This window comes from Daktulosphaira vitifoliae, unplaced genomic scaffold (assembly GCF_025091365.1).
Source record: "Daktulosphaira vitifoliae isolate Bord-2020 unplaced genomic scaffold, ASM2509136v1 Scaffold_1, whole genome shotgun sequence".
Classification (NCBI taxonomy): Eukaryota; Metazoa; Arthropoda; class Insecta; order Hemiptera; family Phylloxeridae; genus Daktulosphaira; species Daktulosphaira vitifoliae.
Window position 1 is genome coordinate 61,661,365 of NW_026099572.1, and position 24,704 is coordinate 61,686,068.

The 24,704-nt window shown below is 26.6% G+C and overlaps 1 protein-coding gene across 12 annotated transcripts in view; it reads right to left on the reverse strand.

Moving 5' to 3' along the window:
* The window catches only part of LOC126896224 (eye-specific diacylglycerol kinase), a 120,997-nt gene that overhangs the window by 25,782 nt on the left and 70,511 nt on the right, over positions 1-24,704 (reverse strand). For 5 of the 12 annotated variants that reach the window (XM_050668822.1, XM_050668825.1, XM_050668824.1 and 2 more), the window contains exons 2-4: positions 19,564-19,996; positions 18,153-18,701; positions 14,269-14,407 (exon numbers count right to left, since the gene is read on the reverse strand). In XM_050668822.1, coding sequence (XP_050524779.1) covers positions 14,269-14,407; positions 18,153-18,701; positions 19,564-19,991 — 1,116 coding nt within the window. In that variant the 5' untranslated portion in view covers positions 19,992-19,996. The remainder of the gene's footprint in view (positions 1-14,268; positions 14,408-18,152; positions 18,702-19,563; positions 19,997-24,704) is intronic. The other 7 variants (XM_050668827.1, XM_050668828.1, XM_050668829.1 and 4 more) reach the window with 3 other exon arrangements.

Sequence of the window (24,704 nt, forward strand, 5' to 3'; positions counted from 1 at the left end):
AAAAAAAAAAAAAAAAAAAAAAAAACACATCTTAGTAAAACCAATACCTTCTCAGCTTCGCATCGAAGCTAAAAAAGAAAATTACTGGGTAATAATAGCTTTTGGTCCAGTATTTCAGAAGTTATAAACAATTAAAAGTAATGACTGGTGGTGGGGAGTGGATACTGCTATTTTTATCATTAGCCATTTCCAAGCCGTACTTTTCGTGCCGCCCAAGTATAAAAATTATAATAACTTCCAAAATATTGATCTAAAAGTTGTTATAGACCAGTAATTTTCTATTTTATAAGTTAATTAAATATGTATTTTACCATTTAAAAAAATAAAGTTGACATTATCACCCTTTAAATTGTAATGGGCGATCCTAAAAAGTAATTATTAGCCAATAAATCAAGAAATATATGTAACTAAAAGTAATCAAAAATTCTTCTCCGATATTGTATTTATTTTGGGAGTAATCGAGTGGTTTATGATAAACCGATTACTTCTATATAACTCTGATAATTAAGCGAATCATCGAATAACATACACAAGTTGCGGTTATCTTTTTAAAATTAAATTTTACAAAAGAAGTATTCACATAGATTCAACATGGGTGTCTTATGGAGGCTTAGCCCTCCTTCTAATTTTGTTGCAGCACTCCAAAAGTTATGAAAATTATATGTAAAGTTATATAATTATATTTTTAAGGAGAGAAAAACTTAAGTTAGATTCCTCAAACATTGTATTAAAATTGTGTCTATGAGTTCCATTTATAATTATTCATAAGAAATATATTTATTATAAACACTTCAGCAAGTTCTATCGCGTTTTTAAATATAAAAAATATATACAATAAAAAAAAAAATATACGTGTATTTAATGAAAAAGTTCATTGAATTAATGAATATGTTTAAGAAGTTATCAATGAAGTTGTTCATTGACAAAGTGGTTAATATACGGGATTTATAAATATAAAAAACAGAATAATAGATTTAATGTATAGTGTTCGTAATATCAATAATATATTTCATTAATATTATGATGTATTTTCATAGTTTTCACGTATGTACATAAATTATTTCATCAATGAACATGATTATAGTTTTAATAGATAAATGCTATTGTAACAATACATAACATGCAATGTTCACCATTTCGCTTCTCTAATGAAACAACAACCTAAATGCAAATTTTTGATTTATTGACATAAGTATAACAAATAGACGCAACTACACTAAACTCTCTGGGGGTATTAAAAAGAGGTATGATTCACACAGAGACCCGTGGGGTGTTTCGCCTCTTATTCTACCTATGCTAGTATCGCTAATATAGATATTATATATTATATAGGTGATTAATGTAAACAAAAAATACAATCAACGATCATTATTGTTATCTGCATACGTATATAAATAAATTTAGACATCTATGATTATCCTGCCAAATAGAACATTTTTTCTTAATTATTCTAAAATTATCATTTTGACAATAATGAATTTAAAAAAATATCAATTATATCAAAATTTCTACGACCAAACCAAGAAATGCGTTCTAATTTTTTGGGTGGGTGCTTAAGTCCTCCTTAATAGCACATATTTTTTTTTGCTCATTACTTCGTTTTAGAGGTGGATATTGATGTCAATGGGGAAGGGTTTTCCGTCTCTTATTACTCCAATGTAAGTTAGAATAACAATTCTGACATTTTTATTGCAATATTATTATATATTCATATGGCTAATAAGAATGCACAAAAATCCAAGATAATCAATTAAATTTAATATAATTAAATAACTAAGACACTTTATCAAAAAGAATTTTCGTGTAATTTCTCATGGCAACTCAGCTGTATTATTTATAAAAAATACACGGTAGCCATTTTCAATATGTAGACAAAATAAAGTTAGACGTTTTTTTTCCCACAATACTGTATATTACATAAGCTCTAATTTAAGATATTTATAAAAGTATCAGTATTTCCAAAACACTTTCAAATGTTAATTTTTTGTGAAAAAGTTGTAATTTTGAATATCCCCTGTAGGCAGATAGATGTCACATTTATAAAAAAAATGATAAGNTTTATACATAAAACTATCGTATTAACAATTAACATTATTGTATTAATGAACAAATTTATCGATATAATACGTTGGATCAACAATTTATGTTCGTTAATATCACGTACGATGGTTCTCTATTTCAACGAACAAAATCTTTGATATAACGAACATTTTGAATAATGTTGATGAACTAAGATTGTTGTGCTAATGAATGCGAGTTCATTGTATTAATTAACAGAGTTATTGATCAATAAACGATTGTTCATTGAATAAATGAAAAAAGTACATCGAGCCAATGAATTTGGTTGTTATTGGTCAACAAACGCCGTTCATTAATATTACATACGGTTTTTTTCAGTTTACGAGCATTTTAAACAAAATACACCATGGTGTGTGTTGTTTGGTATTTGGAAATAGGGTTAAAACAATAATTAAAGGATCTGGTGCAACAACCAGATAAGTCCAACTTTTTCAGAAAATAAATGTTTGTTAATTCTGAATAATTATAATTTGTCTGCGTAATTCTGTACATAAACGAGTTCTATACTCCGATTATTTGTGGAGATATTTATTTTAGAAAAATCATTTTACCATTACTTTTAATGAAAAAAAATAAATCTCCTGAAAAATTAAAAAAATGAACTTATTAAAAAAACCCTTAAATTGTATTCGAACCCAGAGGATTTAAAGATAACGTGAATAATTAAATTTTACAGAGTATTCACGAGCTTATAAAAGCTTATTGCATTTTAAATTAAATCAATATATTGATGGTCAGCAATCACTTACTCTAACTGTATTAAACGTTGTCATATGTTAATAATCTTATAAAAAATTTACATAGGTTAGAGTTTATTTAATTGTGTGGTAATAATTCTGTTCTGAATTATATTAATATGTTATTGTGAAATACGCAACAGTTAAATGGATCAATATTCGCCATCAACTGTTTTTCATGTATACTTATCAACAGATTTAGTATGGAGAGCATTTATTAATACTTTGAGTCAATATATGATAAACTTTTATTTATATACTTTTAAATGTTAATAAGAATTAGTGCAATTTAAACAGCTTAATATACATATTAAGCTGTTGGGTTCATAATTTTACATACACCTCATAACATTCAACTTTTTTAATATTTTAAGAAACTCATCATTTATTCTACAGGCGTCCATTTTTACGAATGTAAAAAAATATTTGTTTACAATTTACCAAGTTAGAAAAAAAAGTTAGTGATGATTGTATTTTGCGTTAAAAATACAGATGTTATATTGTTACCATAATATGACGTATATTAAAACTGCGACTGAGCATCATTGTATATTGAAAATTTTTTAGTGTAATTTGTATTCTCTCTTTTAGCCTAATGTTTATTATTCTTAATTTGTCTGTATAAATATAAAATATATTTTTACGCTAATATAAAGTTATGTTGAAATTATAACTATAATGTATTATTAATAAAAAAGAAATACATTATGTAAAATTTAAAAAAGTCAAAACTTTGATACATTTTAAAATTTATTTGTTATTGTATAATTTAACATATCATAGGATGAGTCAGTAAAAATTAAATAAAATTTTTATAAAATAAAAATTTAATAAACAAGGCCTTAATATACAAAAATATAATGTAAGTTTCCATATAAATTTTATAAGTTATGCAATTTACATAATATAAGCGTTGGCGTTGTTGTGGGTTTTGTTTCAGTATGTTTTGGTCTTTTGGCTTCCGATTAAATAGTTTATTTTAAATACTCCTACATACACTAAGATTAAGCTAAATTACATGTGTTTTATTCTAGAGAATAAAACCTTTATGATTGTTACGTTTAGTTCTATTAGTAAAAAATTGTTGATATTTTTTTTCAATTTTTTCTATGGTAGTAAATATTAATAGAATGATTAAAAATAAAAAAGTTTATACTTTATAACTTACAGCATAAAAAATATTACATAAAATTACAAAATCAACGTTGTATGTGTGTTGTTGCTGTGTTCAAACAGTCCTTGTAACTTGTAATGTATTTGACTAGAATTTCATAAAATGAATATTTAAAAGAAGACAAATATTTATATTATTACTGGAAAAAAATTCATTGAGATTTGTGAATTTAAAAAAAAAAGCTATAGCAAAATAAAAACAATCTATCAAATTTTAACGGTTATTTCACAAATTTTTTATTTTGCCGGTAAAAATTTCATTATGATCCTTGTAGTTTTCAAAAAGTTGTTTAGCTATAAAATTTAAACTGTAAATATTAAAATAAGCCTTGCTTAACGATTGTAATTTTTTAAACATTTCCTTTTATTATGGGAATTTTTCCACGTTATGACATTGATAGCTTCTGTTAGTTACAATTTTTAATATTTTGACGTATCTTTTAGGAAAGTCGGATCAGTAAGCGTTATGTTATTCAAATGGACAGACACAAAAAATTATGACATAGTAAAATCAATACCTTATGAGCTACATATTAACACTAAAAGTAAAAATTGAAAAATAATTTGTAGAAATATTTATAGAACTATGTGTAATTTATTTCGTAGTAACTTTAAAAGACTAAACGAAATATATAGAAAATAGTAAACAATACTTTGAATCGCCGAACAGATAATATCGAATAGTTGGTGACCTACGATAGCTGGTAATAATTGACTGGGTTAGTAGGGTAGAAGACAATGTCCGCTTCGGGTCAACTTTCTCGGATCAATGAGACAGGATATTAACCAGACGATAGTTAACAATTTGAAATGACTAATATTGTACGTTATTCATTTTTGACATTTTATTACAATCGGAAAACACAAAGCTAAAAGTTACAATTACTTTTTTTGTTGTTGTGAAATCACAAAAGGAATTGGTTATTTACTACAAGAATTATTTACGACCAATGTTGCTCAGGGTTTAGTACAGCTACCGTCGGTTTAAACTTTAAGATCAATTATTTATTCCTTTTGTGCTTTTCAATACACATAAACCGCTAGTGGAGAAATAAAGGTCGGTGATTAAACTAGGTATAACAAGAAAGGTTAAATACATTTACCTATTGAAATTGTTAGGAAATAGTTAACCACCTGATTAACATACATGTTATATTTAATAGATTTTATTAGATATTAACCTTTCCGCAAAAATTGTATGCGTTTCAAAACAGAAGGCAATTAATTATGTTTATTTTTGTAAAAGAATCAATGAAAATAATAAAGTAATTATTTAGAATTCCAATTAAAAAAAATAATAATAATAAAAAAAGAACGTTTACTGAAGTGAACGACTATGATTAATGATAAATAACAACACTGTTATCCAAAATGAATGAATGAATGAATTCATTTATTTATTATATCACACAGAAATATAATATTTAACTTAAACTTGTTTCTATTTTATTAATTTATTACGCTAATAAATACAATGTAAACATTAGGTACAGTGTAGTAATGGATTCTTGTAATTTATTCAAGTTGCTGTAATCAATTCTTGTTACCTATCTAGAAACTTTGGTCTAAAAGAAAAACTCACTACGTTTTTATGGACAGGCTTTGTAAATTCGATGGAAAATGATTACATATTCAATTGTTGTTCAGAAAGAGCAAACATTGACCTATTGTAGTTTTTCAATTTAAAGAAAACGGTTTATTATTTTGTTTGTAAGCGATTATTTTCTGGCTTGATTGTGATCCGCGATAAATATTCTTCATTCTTTTGTGAAAATCATTTCCGAACCGTCCTCGTCGCGTTTCCGACTCCTGCTGTCTTTGAAACTTAGTAAGGTGTTGGGGTGTGATAAGGGTCCCACGTAATGGTGCACGTTGTCTTTCAATTCCATGACCTCGATCTTTGAACTCTCCAAAAAGCAAAAACTGTGATAAATGGTCGAACCTTGTCAAGAACAAGTGACATATTAGCAGACACTCACTCCCCTTCCGCAACTTGGTCCTTTCATTGCAGTACATATACAGTGTTATCTCATTGCCTCCCGTCATAACTTCCAAAGTAACATCATTGACGTGATAACTTTATTGAACTAAGTGCATGTATTAGACATACATTGTAGATGCGAATTCGGATGAGCCTTGAGCGATGATTAATATGTAGCAGATGGTCAAGAAAGGATGCAAAAAACAAATTCCTTTCAAATCTTATTTATCATAGATCATTATATTACAAACATTTGTATGAATATTATTACAGATTAAATAAAATATCGTTTTATTATTATAGCCGTTTCCCATTTTGAATTTTTTCGCTTCTCTTATAGTAAAAATGCAGCTTCCGAGTAATATCTTATACGAATACACATTTGTTGTATTTAAAAGGACCAGTAAAATTGTTCGCAACTTTTTTGATTTAAACATTCAGACATTGTAATGTTATTATTATGTAATGTATTATTATTATTTTATATTATGAAATAATAAATTTAATAATTAATATTTTTATAATCATTACTATAGTATTACTAGTGAGTGTACTGTACACAACAACATACTCACTACAAGTGTATAGGTTATATAACAAAATATGTTATATAACTCGTACATTTGTAATGAGTTGAATAAATTATCAATGCTTGTTGATTAAAAACAACGAATCAAATATGTATTTTCAAAGGCGCTTGAGAATAAAATAGCAGTAGATACCAAAATTAGTTTGAAATGGTATTTAAATAAATAAATACGTCACGGCAAAGTGATATAGAGAATTAGAGGGAGTCATACATTAATATTAATTAGAGTTATCTGAGAAGTAATATTTTTTATTTTTCACAGGTATTGAAACATATTTTCCACAAAAATAAATTATATAGTTATATTTAATTTATCTTCTCTAAATTAATTTTAGAGACAGTAAATATCATGATTTTTATATAATATATTAACTAATTATTATCAATTTGATTTTAATATATAAAGAGTGATTCTTTTAACACTAGCCATTCAATTTCTGTTAAAATAATTATTTCTATAAGAATTTTTTTAATGTATCTCTATTTATCTATTATAAAATTAATTCTATGTTCATTTCTTATGTTTTATAAGGGTTACAATTTTATTTTTTCAAATGATATTATACATAAATTGTCTGCTTATTTCTACATCTTTTCTTCTTTTATTCTCTACCCTTTATCTCAACTACTTGTCCATTCTTATCCTAAGCTTATTTATTGCATAATGGTCGGTAATAACTTTTGGAATAATATTTCAAAAATTATTGACATGTTGTAGTGAAGAATGTAGGTAAGTTATTAACAATTTTATGTGGGAGTTGAAACACAGGTCTTGCTATTTTTATCACTAAACGTCTCTCGGCCTTACTCCTTCTCCCGCCTAGGTATAAAAGTGTTAATAGCTTCTAAAAGAATAAGCTAATTTATTATGTATGTTTGCAGTTCAAAAAATAATTACATTTTTATAAGGTATAACGAATTAATATGAAAAATATTTTATAACAAATAAATGGAAACACATATGTAACTAACATAAGCAAAAAAAAATTGAAATAAAAATTATTACTTTAAGAGAAAATAAAAGAATTGAAAAAATATTTGCCCTGAATATATATAAAATAATTCAACAAAAATTTTTGTTATTTAATAACATAAGTATTTTATTAGAAACTCAAATTTAAGCTAGATACACAGCCCGAACTGCGCTTCTCTTAAAGATTTTATAATATTATGTAAAATCTTTCGTTATCATATACTTTTGAATTATTTTAAAATATATACCTATTATTTCAAATTTAATGAATATAAAATACGCTGATTAAAACATACCTCATTCAAATTTCTAATAACAGTTAATCGTGCACAATAATCTATCTTACTTTCTAGACGTTACTAATTAAAGATATCAACTATGATGTATACAGCTAGTCGATAAATTAAATATTTTTGTGCGTATTGGGTAAGTAAACAACTGTCATTAACAATTTGTCAGTTGTTATAAACATACATATATACAGAATGTTCAGTAAGTAAGGAAGCAGGTAAATTGTTACAAACAATTAGAACAATAGAAACTCGTTTGTTTACTTACTGAACATTCTAAATATATATAATGAATAGCATTTATATTGACACAAGTAGTAATATAACGCCAACAAAACATTATTTTTACAAACCAATTTCAATAATTGCTTGATTATTATTTATTCCGTGATTACGAGTATGAATAACAATCTTACACCTACCACAAAAAATACCAATAATATTCCAAAAAATCAATAAATTAAGTATTAAAATTAAATATTTAGCTGCAGTTATTTTTTGTTATATTTATTCACATCCCAGTTAAACATTCAATTCAATCAACACTAGTATGAATTAACAAAATATTATTATTGTAAAAATAATTTACATAATGGAAAAAAAAAATTAATTTATAAATAAGTTATTTAGGTCAATTTCTACACACGGGCGGGTCAACTGTTCAATGGTATCATACATTTTATTCGTGTTTTTTATATTAAACGTGGCATTTACCTAAGAGTTTTTATTAAAGAAAATTAAAACCTATTAAAATAATAGAAAAATTTGATATCAATGAATATATTTGTGGGAAATTTTTGCTGCGTGAAAGATGTGTGAACAAATCAGACATTGCCGATATAACCGATCATAATAATATTTTTAGTATTTTTGTGATAACTAATAAAATTAATTCAATAGGTATCACATAATACGATACCGCCAACTCCAAGTTAATAGTTTCAGTAAAAATCGTTGTAAGAAATAAATGATCTAGTAACTAGTTAGTTTAACGTTAATAAGTTTGCAGTACACAGCTGTATCAATTTTGCATACACAAAGTGCCTTCTATTGCACTAAAGTTATGAGTTATATATGAGTGTGTTCGTATTTTACATTAACATTTGGTAGTAAGGCAAGTACGTTAAACTGGAAATTTTGATTGGCTGGTATTCAACACATTGGAGATTAAACGTATTATTTAAATTGTTCTACTCATAGTAAAGAGAATTGTCGTGTGCAAAATTGATTAAAGACCAATTTTACACCATTTAGAAGTTTTCACTCACTTACAAGTAAATTTGAAATGATGTTTCTGTATCTTAAGTATTCCATGTTTTAAATAACCAAGTTTTTAATGAGTTTTTTTTTATTAATAGGATAAAAAAAACTTAAACAAAGTCATTAAAGACTTTAACGTTTATAAATAATTTATAAGACGTAAAACTGTTTCATTAATATAAACTGTTTTTTTTACTTTAGAATATATCGATGTATTCATAGTCGCATGAAAACAGAATAATAAGGTTAAAGTTAGTTTTATTTGAAATTGTAAATTATTTTGAACTCATTAATTATAAATGTATTTAAAATTAATAACTATATAGTTTATGGTTTATTTATTTCGAAAACTATTGTTTGTAATCAGAAAACAAGTTTCAGTAACAAATATATTAATAACGATTATTCAATTAAAAAAATTTTGTATGACATTGAATTACTAATCATAAAAAATTGTAATAAATATTTAATAGTTCTTATTATAGTTCAAGTTTATTCCAAAGAAAAAATATTTAAATCTAATAGTAATTTTTATTATCAAAGGAGATATAATACATATATAGACTGTTATGTTCTATGTTTTGTTATCTAATATAAAAATGGTAAAATAAGACATTTTTTTTTGCTTTCCAATTGTGTTTTTTCTTTAAACCTCGTTGCATTGAAAACGAGCATTTTACCTAAATTAATAATTTTATATTAAAATGGATTTTATTAAATAATTTTTTAAGTACCGGGAACTAAAGGAGAAAAAAAATTATTTACTCATGCTATATAAATATAATAACTTTTACCAAGGTATAAAGTAAGTTGTTCCAACATATGAGTAAAATATTATAGTATAGTTTTTCCTAATGAATTATTTTAAAATTAACGAAAAAAATTAATTTATACTATAAAGTATTTACAATTATAAACGGTATTTTCTATTAGAATTTAATATTAATAAATATAAAAAGTAAAAAAAAACTTAGTATATATAGGGCCCGGTATAGAAAGGACCATTATAGACAGACATTTGACTTGATAAATTCACTATCAAGTTATTAGAAACGGAGATATCAGCAGTGATAACTAAAAAGATCGTTGATTTTGACCTTAGAGCACTGGATGCCAACCGTGTGATTGTTAAAGCTTCTGCTTGCTAGTGATTATTCAATTGTAAATTTTCAATATTAATTTATAAACAAATAAATAAGTGGTAAAGTAGAGTAATTATTAATGCGATAATTAGTGGTAATTTCATCAGGGTATATTTATTGTCAGCCGTACTAATAAGTAATTTTTAATGTGAAAGCCTTAATAGGCTTAGGAAATAGGGTGGTTTTAGTGCTGTCCGAACACTTCCCTCCCCAAGAAATACGTCCGAACAGTCCTCGAGAATCGAAAAAACAAAAGATCGAGTGATGAGATGCAGATACTGGACGAATTTCACTTATAATAATACGGAGATGGTCGAGTAAACTAGTAGGGTCGTTCATACTGTTATTTTCTTGATTATCTGTAAAGAAATTGTTTTTCTATATTACATAAAGGTCTAGTGGTAATTGTCTAATTTGATAATTTTGCGAACTTCTGCTTGACAATTGTTAGTCTACCTGGATTTAGGCGTCGTAGTACTAGGTTCGAGTAAAGGTGGAGAGTTTCATAGGTTTTTATGGTACTGTTATTGGCCGTGCTAAGGTCGTAACCGATGGATTGTCGGCGATTCCGTAGTAGACGTAGAGAGTAACAAGATAGGAGCCCGATCGATCTGAAATTGGCGTTTATGTTATTTGATCTGTAACAAACAGGTAACTACTAGGATTTGGGCACTCTGTTACCGTCACTACTGACTGCCGTTGGAGTTTATCAGGTATTTGCAGGGAGTTTTACTCTTGACAGTCTTTTCTTCATACTATAATACAAGCACTATCCTTTGTCATTAGTCTGTTCCTTGTTTGAACTGTTTGGAGGTGTGTTACAATAATGACTATGCGATCTAAAACGAGTTTTTTGTGGGCGTTTGGCACATAATACGCTTCCTTTTTTTGTGAGCGATTCGATGACAGCAAAAACATAGAGTTCCTTTTGGCGTTCGTTGTAGCAACAGCATGGTCGAAGGGCGGCAGTGGGTGGCTGTACTTCAAAAATTTTGTCATCCAGTTCGGCTACCTTCTTCAGAGGAAGGAGCAGTTGAAATAGATTGTGCATGGTAGACGGCGGAGGCAAAGTTAACGAAAAATATTGCTTTGTAATGTGGTAGTACCGATAAGAGAACGGAGATGTCGTAAAATCCGTAATGGCTTGCGTTCACACAGTTCTTCTTCATTAAGAAGTTGACGCACTCGTTGTTCTTTTAAAATAGACAATCGTTCAACTAGTTTTATGCGCAGGTGTTTGTAGCGTTCAATAGACGGCGGATTAGTAATACTGTTCTCTACTTCAACCGCATAAGGCGCATCTAGTTGAGCAACAACATAATTAAATTTAGTTTCTTCACTTGTTATTTCCGAGATTACAAACTGCGAGTCCACCTGAAAAAACTCGGCCCAAAAAGGTAGAAACTTAACTGCGACGCGGTTTACTAAAGCCGTTGAATTTGCTGTGTCTATAAAGCTGCAAGGCGAGCGTTATCTTAACGTAAAACCTCCAACTGATTGCGTAGTTCTTCTTCGAAGAACTTGTTTAATTACTCTTCTAATGAGTAATGACGTTTATTAATAAACAATTGTACGAAAATAATCAGACACTGTAAAGTAATACAATAAGGGTATATAAAACATCACGAGCAGAACACCGAAACTCTAAACTCAATTAATAAAAACTGACTAGGGCAACAACCTATCATTTTTCTAGAGTGGTAGAAAATTCTAAAATGTTACCACCCCGCTTGGTTATGCCTTAAGTTAGTTTTTGTTGTGGTGGCTAAGAACTGCCTATGCACTCAGACCTACAAGTACATTGTGCGTAATACTTTAGGTTTCTATAAATAAGGTAAACTAAAACCTAACCATTGACACCATTTTCATCATCCTAACTTAATCCATTAGGGCGATAAGTCCTTTCCGCAATTTCACTTCTGATTAGTAGTGACGGTTATTGTACTGCTATAACGGCCTATTTTAATAAGCTTACCAAATGGAGATTCGAGTATGTTTTGTAGATATATTATAAAATATATATAAAGAGCTCTAAAAAAAAAAAAAATTGTTTTGATTGATTCATTTAATTTAAAAAAAATTATTGCAATTTTAAGGAAAAAATAACTATATTTTGCCATCTTTAAAACTTATTTTTTGAGGATTTCTCATATTTATGGAAAACAAGAGAAATTTAAAGATAAAATCTTCAATTCAATAATAATTTTTATATTTAAATTCTTATGTATTGTTAAACAAAATTGATAAGTAAAAACTAAGAAATGATGCGACGAAAAAGAAAATTAACACATGTTATCATACCTACTGTGCTTTGTTAAATATTTTTTTTTTCAAAATTCGAAATATGAATTTAAAAAAACATTATTTTTATGTTTCATTTATTCGGTGGTTTCATAGTTTTAAAGTACTTTTAGATATTATTAAACCGTTTTACATTATTTAAATAATTGAGTAGACAGTTATAGTATACTTATGTAAACAAATTATTAATAGAATTGTTATCTTTTGGTGGGGATTACTTTCAGTCAAGTTTCCATTTTAATTATAAACTTTATTGGTCATATTTATTTCTCGTAAAATATTATGGTCCAATTATCCAATTGTTATTTAATTTAAGCCACAATACTTTTTACATATTTTACGACCATAAAAATGTTTTCTGTTGAGCCATATTATTCGAATTTTTATTAAAATACCAACAGAAAAATTAGTGGTGCGTGATGTAGTTCAGTGGATCGTTCAGTCACCATCTTAGCGTTTATGTTAAGCTGCACTGTTTTCTGTTGGTTACCGGATTCCCGTGATTACACGGGAACTCTAACGGTGCACATACTTTGCTCCTATACTAGTTTTCCTCAGTCATAATGAGGTTGCGTCACCCCAAGGAAAATTTCGTTAAAGCGTACCGTTATTAGTTGGGAAAGAGGCTATGGTGATGATGACTAACAGATAAACATGTCTTAAGAGCGATCGCAGAAAGTATTTGATATCTTCAAGAAATTTCCTTGTTAGATTTTTAGACGAATGTTTTATACATTTTTTTTATGAAATTTAAATGTAATTAATGTTTTAAATATTTCAGCATAAACGATGAATATGTCAGAGATTGACTTTTTTGGGTTGTAAAAAAATTAATAATTATGTAAGTGTGACTTTGACTTTTCGGCGACTATTCTGTAGAAAAAGCGATGGATCCGAAAAGGATAATCTTAATGAAGTTACTATTCAGATAGAGCTATATTAAAATTCAAACATATAACTAAAAACATATTTTATAAATAATGATCGACGCAGGTTTATAATGCACACTATCTAAAAATACTAGCAGAAGAACAAATCTAAAGGGTTTTTATTTAAAAATTACATTGTTTGTCTAGTACATAATGTCTCAGTCATGATAATGATTCTTATTGACGTTTTTTATAATAATTTTCATTTATTTACTGTTCTATTTTTATCTAGTGTTCTTCCTTAAGAAATTATTGCTTATAGCGGATATGACGGGAAAACTTCAATGGACCACCGAAACAAAATCGAAACTGGGTACATAAATTCTGCATCACGACGCGTTTCCGACTGAGCAATAAGGACCACCTAGAGTGATTCAAACAGCTGATTTGTTGTATTAAATTATTTTTCACTGTTATATTGTTCAAGCATTTGATTTTGGACTCGTTCGTTTTATCTTTCGCATTCTTTTTTTTTTTAAATAAAAATGAATCGTACAAAAAAAAATTAAATATATAATGTGTTTAGTTGCGTTGTGGGAATTAAAATGGCTTCTTATTAAAGCTTAGGTTTTTTTTTGTTTTTAATGACCTTATTTTTATTAAGCTGATTTGTTATTTTGAATAATTTGAGTGATTCTATTTTGCTATTAAAATGTTATAAAAAATAAAATGTATTATTTATTTTTTTTGTTTTGAAAACCAATTTATTTAAAAAAAAAGCATCAGGTGTTTGTATTTTATTAAATATGAATTCTTTGAAAACGACTGACAGATATAAGAAGAAGAAGAAAAATTACATTTACAATGTATTTACCGTGCATTCAGATTCGCCTATGTAACAAAAATCGACGTTGTGTGCTGTCACGGACCACAAATGGTCATCATTGATTGCATCTTCTGTCCAATCTGGAACGATTTTCAATAATTTTTCATTGCCATCCACTCCAGCAGTTCTATAAAATATTGAATATATCTTTTATTTATTTAATATATATAAGTTATAAATTAAAATTTTTAAACGATCTAGTATTTTTAGATCTCATGATGTAAAATAAAGTAGCAAATGTTTACCCATAGTTAAACAGTCTTAATATCTATAAGATATAAATAATTTTTTTGTTTATTTCACTTTAAAAATATACTTTTGTTGGTTATGTTGAATTTCAGCGATAATATTTAATAACAATAATTGTTTAACAATTTCATTTAAAACGCAAATTCGTGAAAAAATCAAATAAGTTCGTTATAAAACATTAAGTTCTATCGCTATCAATTAAATTTCAATTTCGTGAATTTCATCCGCTATAATAAACAGTAAAAGTCATAAGTCTTGTTTATAATTTTACTGAATGAACATTAACTAATTAGTTAAAGCTCAATATTATTTGAACTAATATACTAATAGCAAAATATCTAGTAAATGTTCCGTCAACCGTTATCATTAACCTTTGACATGATAAGTGACTGAATTATATGTATTTTAAAAACATTAAAGTGCATGTATTAGTTATATTCAGTAGATTTATAGGTCATATTAGTAGAAATTTGTTGTGAATTCACGTTGCGTTAACCGAATACGACTGGTATTTAAAATGAAAAGTCTTTACTAATATGATATGCGCATGAGTATTTATTCAGTAGATTTCACAAAAGTGAAATAAATTTGAATAATAATTTGTCGAGGAATTTTTATTTAGGCACATAAAGCCGGGTGCCATAAACCCTGGAACACCATAGTTAATTCAGCGGCTTTTGGGAATTTTCGAGCTTGATAAAACGTGAACTAAATTCCAAAAATGCAATAATAATCTTGTAGAAAATTATATAACGTGAATATATATTTTTATAGTTTAAATTTTCACTGCTTCAAAACCAATTAAGTTTTATGTAAAATATCTTTATTAATTTGTATACTTATATATTTTTATTTTTACTCATAGTTACTGACTAACTTATTTTCAAAACAAATTATTTCCCGTATTGTTTTTATACAATTTAATGTTTTATTTTCACCTGAGAAGAACGTTTATTTCTACAGCATAAATTATATAAGTTCACTATTCTTATTTTATTACATAAATTAAAATAAAATAAATAATGTGAACAACTAAAAAAATTGTCAAATAAAGTTTGACAACTGATCGACTATTACAGAAATACGTGTTCTTTAATCAGAACAAAATGTTTTCAACAATAACATCCTGCAATAATGGATATTAAATTGGTTTGTATCCAATAAAACTTAAATAAACTGGTGGTTTTGAATTTCTATAGCTTGTAGGGGAGTAGTAATAATTTGTATTTTCAATTGCATTATTTAAACCAATAGAACAGTAGCTCGTGGTAGAACTGTTTTATTTGAACAAAGATTTTATGTCAAATGAACATTAACTGTCAGATTTGCTCAAACAACTATTTAACCTATAAGAAAACCTGAAAATATTATAAACGTGTTCGCAAAGTCCACACCTTACGAAATAAGTCTAATGCCATACGTTGTTTTGAAGAGAAAAAACTAGACAACCCGTCATACTTCAGCAATCTTTTTTATACGACTCCATTTATGTGTGTATAAAAACATTTTCTGCCTGCGCAATAAAATTCAATGTAACGCTGCCATATAACAATAAATTCAAATTTTGGTCATGTGTTTATATTTAACATAGAAATTTCAATGTATTTTCCTATATTTACAAAGAATTATGATTTAAATTTAGGTTTAAAAGTTGTTTTTCTTATATTCATAGGTGACACTAAATATAAAACGGAATTACAAGCGAAAACTGTTTTTGGATCATCTTATTTCAACTTGAAGAATTCTTATAACTAGATTAACTTCATACTATATCATCCATCTTTCTGTATTGATGTTAATAAGAAGTAAGTAGATCAATATAAAATAAGTGCATCAGCAGTACTTATATAGCTACCCTCATCCGTTTTCTTATTAATATTGATGCTTTCTCAGTTTTAATTAATATGCAAACAATAATGGTACAAGAAACAATAAACAAAGAAGAACGGCTCAATTGATGTCGACTTTATTTAGATATTTGTTTACATCAATTTCTTATTTAAATACTAATTTTGCCTGGGAATGATTGATCGTTTTCCATCTACCGAATTCCTTCCTTTTAACACCATTGGTCTTTTTTTCACCCATTTTTACCTCTATACTAAACAACTGTTTTTAAAGGTATTATTATTCATACTATGAAATTAGTCTCTGATGGTGTAGTTAATGAATTCATTTAAAAAAATTCGCATGATATCGAAAATAAAAAACAAAAAATATTTTATTGAGTACTCAATGAAAATGTATAATTGTTCATTTTACAATTGAAATTTCCTGTGTTTTTAAAATGAACTTTTGTTGGATAATTTTTATTAAAATTGAAATATATGTAAAGAATAATGTTATTTGTTATTTATTGAATCTAATTTATACTAATTAAAATATATTTCATAATAAAGTATCTAACTATTTAATAAATATATAATAGATAGATCCAGAACTTATGTTCACAATAAAATGTTTACTTATTGTATTGAGATTAAAACCTCCTTATAATGTACTTATAACTAACTCTAAAATATTTTATTTTTTTTGTCCAATGAGGGTATTTATCTCTTCCTCCTATATAACTATACTCTTTGACCTGACATATAGACATAAATAATTGAAGTAGGAAATTATAATAACACGAAAAACGGTGATTTTTTTACAAAAAATTAACGTTTTTTGTTTAACATTGGAGGCCGATTATTAATAGAAGACAAGTTGCGTGGGTAAATTTTTTTTTTAACTTACAATATGTATCAAAATTCTTAATGTATAACATGTTTGGAGCCTGGAGTATTTCCAGAAAATTTAAAAAAGTTAACTTTTTACACGTGTGTTTTAAGTTTTTAACCACTATGAAAATAGGGAAATGGTCTTATTTTAAATTGCGTGTCGCATGTAAGGGATATGTATGAAATACTTTAAAAAGTATATATATGTAAACTGAGCATAATGTTATTATAATTTTAGTTTAAACTTTTATTATACAAATTTATTTATTATGGAGTAAAAAGTACGACTTCAAATATTTCTTTTATAATAATTGAAAGGAAAATTTGCGCGTTTTACTTCAAATATTTATTTATTTTTATACAAATACTTTTTTTGTTCAAATCTAAGTTTCAAATTAAAACGTTACTAAATTGCTTACGGTTATAACAATGATGCACGCAATAATGATAACTTGGTAAAACAAAATAAAATCATTCAAAATTGATAAATATTTAGACGTTTATTTAATAACCATCTCAATTTCAATGACTCTTTGTATTTTGCTAATTGAATTGTGAGGTTATAATATTACGAAATAACATATTTTTAAAAACAATGTCACAAAACGACGACAGTGATACTATTCAATTATTTTTTAAATGAAAAATTTTAATATGAAAATCGAATTTTGGTTTAATATATTAATTTAAATAAATTGTAAAATATTAAACTTCAAATAAATTCTTCAGGTAAAAAAAATATCAAAATATTGCCAACAGCAACTTATACATTGTTTATATTATTTAAGAAATTGTTTTCAAAAGTACATTTTGAACTTTTCTAATTTATTTCTACTAGTTGTATTTTTGAATATAAATTACCAACTATTTAACTTAAATAACATAGTTGCAAATTATATTTACCCTTTGTCAGGTGGCACTTTGTGAGCGGGCACCGTTGACGGAGGTGAAGTTTGAGTATTTGTGGAAAGGGCTTTGTACCTGGCTTGTTGTTCAGTGGGCAATACGATATCAACGGATCTAGATCTAAGGTTACTGTTTCCTGCTTGGCCACTGTTAGGATCTAAGAGTTGTGTGGGAGAAACCGGAACGACTTCTTCGGGCTTACCACTAGGGGTAGTTTTATTAATGAAACAAGAGTCCATACTGGCCGCTCTATCTCTTTTTAAATCCGGTACAGTTAGGAAAAGATCACGGACAGCTGCTGGATCCATTATGTCGTTCACGACAAAAGCTTCTTGTCTCTCCAATTTTGGGGACGTTATTGAACGTCTACGATTGCCATGATACTCTTGTTCGGGAGGCGTCAACTCTAATGTTAAAGCGGGATTTTTAGCTGTTACTACAATCAGGTTTGGTTGATCAGCAGCCACAGTTACAGTAATGTGACAACCATGATCATCTTCATCGTCTAAATCTTCGCTAGCCGATGTCGACGTAAACGAGCGCTGGCTGCATAATAAAAAAATAAAAAAGTAATGACGTCATTCCACTATTTAACAGCATTAAATAATGAAGTTACGCAAAAAACAAATAGATCATCCAAGGAAGAGATTCTTATTTATTTTAGAATATTTGATAAAAATTAAAGTAGATTAATCTTTACGTATATAGTTGGGGTATGATAGAGCTCTTTGCTTTGAACTTGGAATATTCACTGATCTTAAACCAAAAGTAAAATAAATGTTTTTACCGAAAAAAAAAATTAATTGTATGCATGTTAAAAGGTATGTTTTTCCGAACTAAACACGCTGCATTATTAACTTAACGGTAAATATTTAAAAAAACATGCTATTAAAAAAAAAAAGACAACGATATTATTGAAAAATATTTAATAACAAATAGGTTATTTGAGCAAATAAAATTCTTATACATTAGTGGACCATAAAATAAAAATCAATTTTATGAAAATATTAAATTTTTATGATTGAAAATAAATATTGTCTTACAGGGGCACGATACAGAGCAACAAAACGTTTTAATAAAATGTAATATAATAGTAATACACCTATTTTTTTAGCACAAGAAAAAAACGAATATATCTGGAATTCGAACGATTTAAAAAAATATATATATACATTTTATTAAATAAAACGGAAAATTTTTCAAGTGCTGTTAGAAATAGTAGTGACGTTTGAACGATTGGAAAATTGATGCTATCCATTTTTTTTAACTTTGCGATCATTATAGATTTTTCATTAAAAGAAATTTGAACTGTGAAAAAATACTTTTTTATTTTTAGATGGTTGATATGAAGAATATAATAATACATTGAATTTTAATGATGGCTCAAATATATTGGACAGATCTATACCTTAGGTTGTCATCACCCGAAGAAGATCGATTCATTTTTAAAAATTCTTCCATATAAGCACAGTGAACACAAGCGGCGGCGGCCGATACTTTTTCTCCGGACGACCGCCGCCGATGGAATAATTGATGTTTGGTGGACGGCACTTCCAGGAATACTGTAGTATCTTCTTTATCGACAGCATTGGACGAATCAAAACTTCTTGATCGCTGACCACTTCCTGGTACTCGCAACGAGGAAGATGGTCCTTCTAGTGAACTATCACTGGTAACAGACTTGCGAGTATCCTCATCCCGTTTCGAACAGCCCAATTTGATTTCATCGAACGAAACTGACCGCACCTGTTTGGGAACTTCCAAGCTGTTTTGCATTTTCATCTCCGCGCCCGTAGGCGTCCGTGACCGTTTGAAGGTTGAGCGCAGACGGTCCATGGCTGCTAAATCGATATTTTACAAATTATCGAACCTCAGTAGGCATAATATTATGTTTTCAAAATTGGAAAAATTCACCAAGAATCAACAACATTCAGCTACATATGTCATTAAAATGCGAAACGATAATAGTTGAAAAATTCTTTTGGGAGGGAGATTATACTTATAAACAACTTACATTCAACATTTTCTATAGGAGCACAGTTTTCTCAAAGCTTTATTAGGTGATAGTTTCCTATTAACTTAAAAAAATAGCGACTTAAAAATAGTTCCTATATCTCCAAGTAATTCTATGATTTTAAGTATCGTAAAATTGGCAATAAAACAAATATTAGTTTCTCGTATATTTATATGTTGTTGTACATTGCCACACACAGTTGTAGTATATTTTTCGTACTTGAGATATTGTATTTTTTTATTTATAAAAAGTTCAACTTATACAGTACAAGTAATTAATAGCATGACACATATTATATGATCGAAAGATTGCTACAAATTTGATACCCAATTTAAGTGAGCAATGATTGTAATGAAATAATTTTTTACATTTATTTAACTAAGTTATATCATTGAGATTTTTACATTAATAATTTGTTTAAGAGCATTATTGAAAGTACTTCAATTTTTATTACGTGTTTAATATATTTTCACTTCTACGATTAATTTTCTACGAAAGAACCGTTATTTGAAATAAAAATATCGCGTTTATGATAATACGCTTATTTAAAAAAATACAGAACTTTACAGTTAATATGTGTAGTTATTATTTAGAGAAACATTTTAAATACAAAATTTATATTTCATTATAATACAGCGTCAACATTTCATTAAATTTTATTATACTGTTAATGTTTTTTTAGAAACTGGTGCAACGTTTGGTGGAATATACAAAGATATTTGCAAATAAGTTTACTACGAGCAAGCGAGTATAAAATAAATAAAACATTAATTTGTTTAACTAGCTCCTATAGTAATAATATCCACAATTTATTAAATATAAAATTTGTTACATACAATAATAGTAATAATATTGTACTATCATATTTGAGTTACTATGTAGTATTAGTATAGTTTTAACATTTGGTATTACTTAATTTTTAAGAAATCAAAATATTATTTTACATATTTTGTAAACAGAATGGCATAATCAGGTAAAATACAAAATATTATTAAAAAAAATTAATTACTTTTGAAAGAGGGAAGTTAATTTTACAGTGCATTAATTACAAATCTTTTTAAATTTGAGTTAAGTTAAAATTAAGTTTAAGTTAAAGTTCCATACATTTGTGGCGGCTTATATAAAAGTGATTAAAATACTTTCATGAAATACTTCACAGAAAAAACTACTAATGTTATTAGTCGTTTAAAATAAATGTAATAAATAAACAAGCTACGCGTAGAAAGAGAAAGGTAGATTAACGGATTTTCAATTCTAGATATAAATATATATATATATAAGAGCATTATATAGCAAAACTTGTAAAATGTATAAAACATTTCTCACCAGAATTAATCACTCCCAACATTTCAAAGTTACATTACAAAAATTAGTTTTTTTTATTCACTACTTTTTATATTTTTTTATAATTAATAACACTAACTTATATCAAATTTTAAGGTAAGCAGTGATTTTTAAAAATTACATACATGTCTTAATTGGTTAAAATTTATATTTATTTTCAAACTAAAAAATTTCCTAATTAATTTCAATTAAATTATTTCAATTATGTTTAAATATTTGGTGAAAGAGTAATATAATAAATCAAACAAAATTTTTCTAAACATTAATTTGTATATTTGTATTAAAAAAAATTCGTTTTTTCTTTAAAATATTTGTGTAATATGAATTTAAAAATAATAAAAAAAACTCATTCGTTTATTATTTTCGTCAAAACATATGAAAGTGGAATAACTGAAACGTATGAAGAATTTAATCAATTACACGAAAAGTTTTATGATAGATGGCCAAGTTTACTATTTAATGAATAGCAATGCCAAGAGAGATACCGCTGTATATTTAACGATCTATGGAACATACCCACAGCATGTTTAAAATAAAACAAAAATGTTTTATATTAAAAACGAGAAAACCAATATGAATTTCCCGTAGGATATTAAACTCAGTTTATTACAGGCCCACTCTCATTGTGTCCAAAATAATTTTACGGTTTCAACACTTATCTACTACTATTTTAAACATGGTCGTCAAAATCCCGAAGCTTTTCTATCGATCTTTCCTTGTGTGCTAAGTTTCCCATAGGATTTTAAAGTAGAACTATTGTTAAAATAATAGTGAAACCATATCATCAATGTTCAATTTTTATTGAATCTATCAAGAGAATTAACTTTATTTTAGAAACCTAGTCCAGAACAGTTGGTCTAGGAAAGAAGTGATTAGAAAAAAAGAGATATTTTATGGAATTTCGTTAGTGATTAATTATAAAATAATATATAGAATTTTAGTTGGCCAAAATGTTAAATGGTATTTTAAATTCAAAGTTAAAAAGTTGAATTTTTATTCTTTTAAAAGGGATAGTTTGTCTGTTTTCAATTCATCTAGTTTGAGAGAGAATACTGTTAATCATTGGACCCCCTGTGAATACTGTTCGTTGACATGGACAAACAATTCTGTTTACAATAACATCAATTGAAAATATTAATCAACGCCGCGCAAAATTGTTAATATAATATACCTGCTTGTTTAAAGAATACATTTTTTTAACCTCTTGTGTTCAAAAAATACCAGTCAGAATCATTCAGAGTAACACAAATAATACAATTATCAAATTCCTAGTGAAAAATTTTTTTACCTTTATTTAGTTTATTTTTTATAATACAACATTAAATCATTCAACAAATTAATTTAAAAAGTATTATAAATTCGAATGTTATATAAATTTTGAATGACGATAAATAAAGAAAAAATTGGTCTTTTGCTTAAACCCTAAAAAAATCTTTATATGTATGAGATTACATTACACATATTAATGAATTCATATAGGTAATATATGATTTTTAAAACATTGTCTTCTATTATATACATCATACCTAGATTTTGCATTTGAAAACATATACATATCGTCAGAAAGAAATTAAAACAAGTAATCAACAGCAAACATTGAGAAATAAAATTTACCATTATCTATTCCCTTGACGAGATTGGAAATTGGTTAGGTACACAATTTACATATATCAACATTTTATGGCTGTTCAACTTCAACGTACTAATAAAAGTCACATAATTTCAAATTGTGTCGAAATACAAAAGATCAATGAAATAAGACTGCAACACTATAAATATTTACCAAAATAACCAATAATTAATAATAACGGTTAATTTGGGATAGTTTTTCATTAAAAAGTAGATAATTTAAAATTAATGCTTGTATTAAAATTAGAATGAAATTATTTCTAATCCTTGAAAAAATTTTCAAAGTATTTTACTGACATCTGAGAAAGTTTACAATTATAATTTTAATTAATAGTTTATTAATCTTTAAAATCATAGGCCTTTTGAAATGTCCTTCAAAACAAATAGCAAATATAACTAGAAGAATTAAAAAATAAAATTATATTATTCGTTAAAGAAATTTAAAAATAATTCATTTCATCATTTCTTATATTTTTAAATTTTCATTATTTCTACACTTGTGAGGAATCGGATGTTTTTCAAATAAGTAATTATATTTTATTTTAATTATTTCATCTAAGATAAAACATAAGTCGTAATTAAATAACTAACAATCCCCATTTCATATAAAAATCCTAAAAAATCTAAAATAATTAAAATGTTTTTTCAGCTACAATGTAATAACAAATAATGGTTGACACGCGTAGCAAATTTCTTCGACCAATTGCATCATATAAGTGTAATTTTTCAAGAATATTTCAGTGAGGTTATTGATATATTAATGACGATATCTATTATCTGGATTTTGGAAGCTATATCGTGCTCTGGGAATTTTGTCAATAATAGAAAAAATGTCAAACTTTCAAATTATCTAATGAAAAAAGTAACCTTTAAGTTAATATAATTTTTCTATTTCATTAGTGTGGTATTACTAACAGATTTACTGTTTTATTTTCATTTAAACATTGAACGGACAATAAAATATGAATTTCTTTTAACTTGAACATGATTACTATAATTTTTAAATTTTTTTTAGGTATGAGATGTTTTTTTTAAACTTAAATGAAAACTAATCAAATAATGTCAAGTGTTTTTTTTCATGTCATTACTTACAGAGAGTAGGGTTTTGTTAAAAAAAAATTTTGCACCATTAATTTTTGTAATGAAACATTTTTACTTAAATTAATGTAAACGATTAATCAGTTTTCATTCGGATTTTTTATCAAATAAAACAAATGCAAAACAAAAAAATGAAACATAAATATAAAGGAATATGTCTTCTTCCCGCTTTCCTTTCTGATTCTTGGTCAGTATACACAAGACAGTCACGTATGAGCAATCAAAAGGAAACCGCATTATTTTTTGCTATTTTTTACTACGTCCACTCTCAACTACTTGATAGACAGATGTACAAATTGTTATCATTAATAAAATAGAGTTGCACCAAACATTACTCTACTTTATTCGCTTCTACAAATGTACACAAGAAACATTTATCTGCTCAATATAAAATATTTCAGTTTTTTTAAGTAAAGACAAGCTTATTATTATTCTTTTATTTTGATCTTAGTAATTTTTCAACA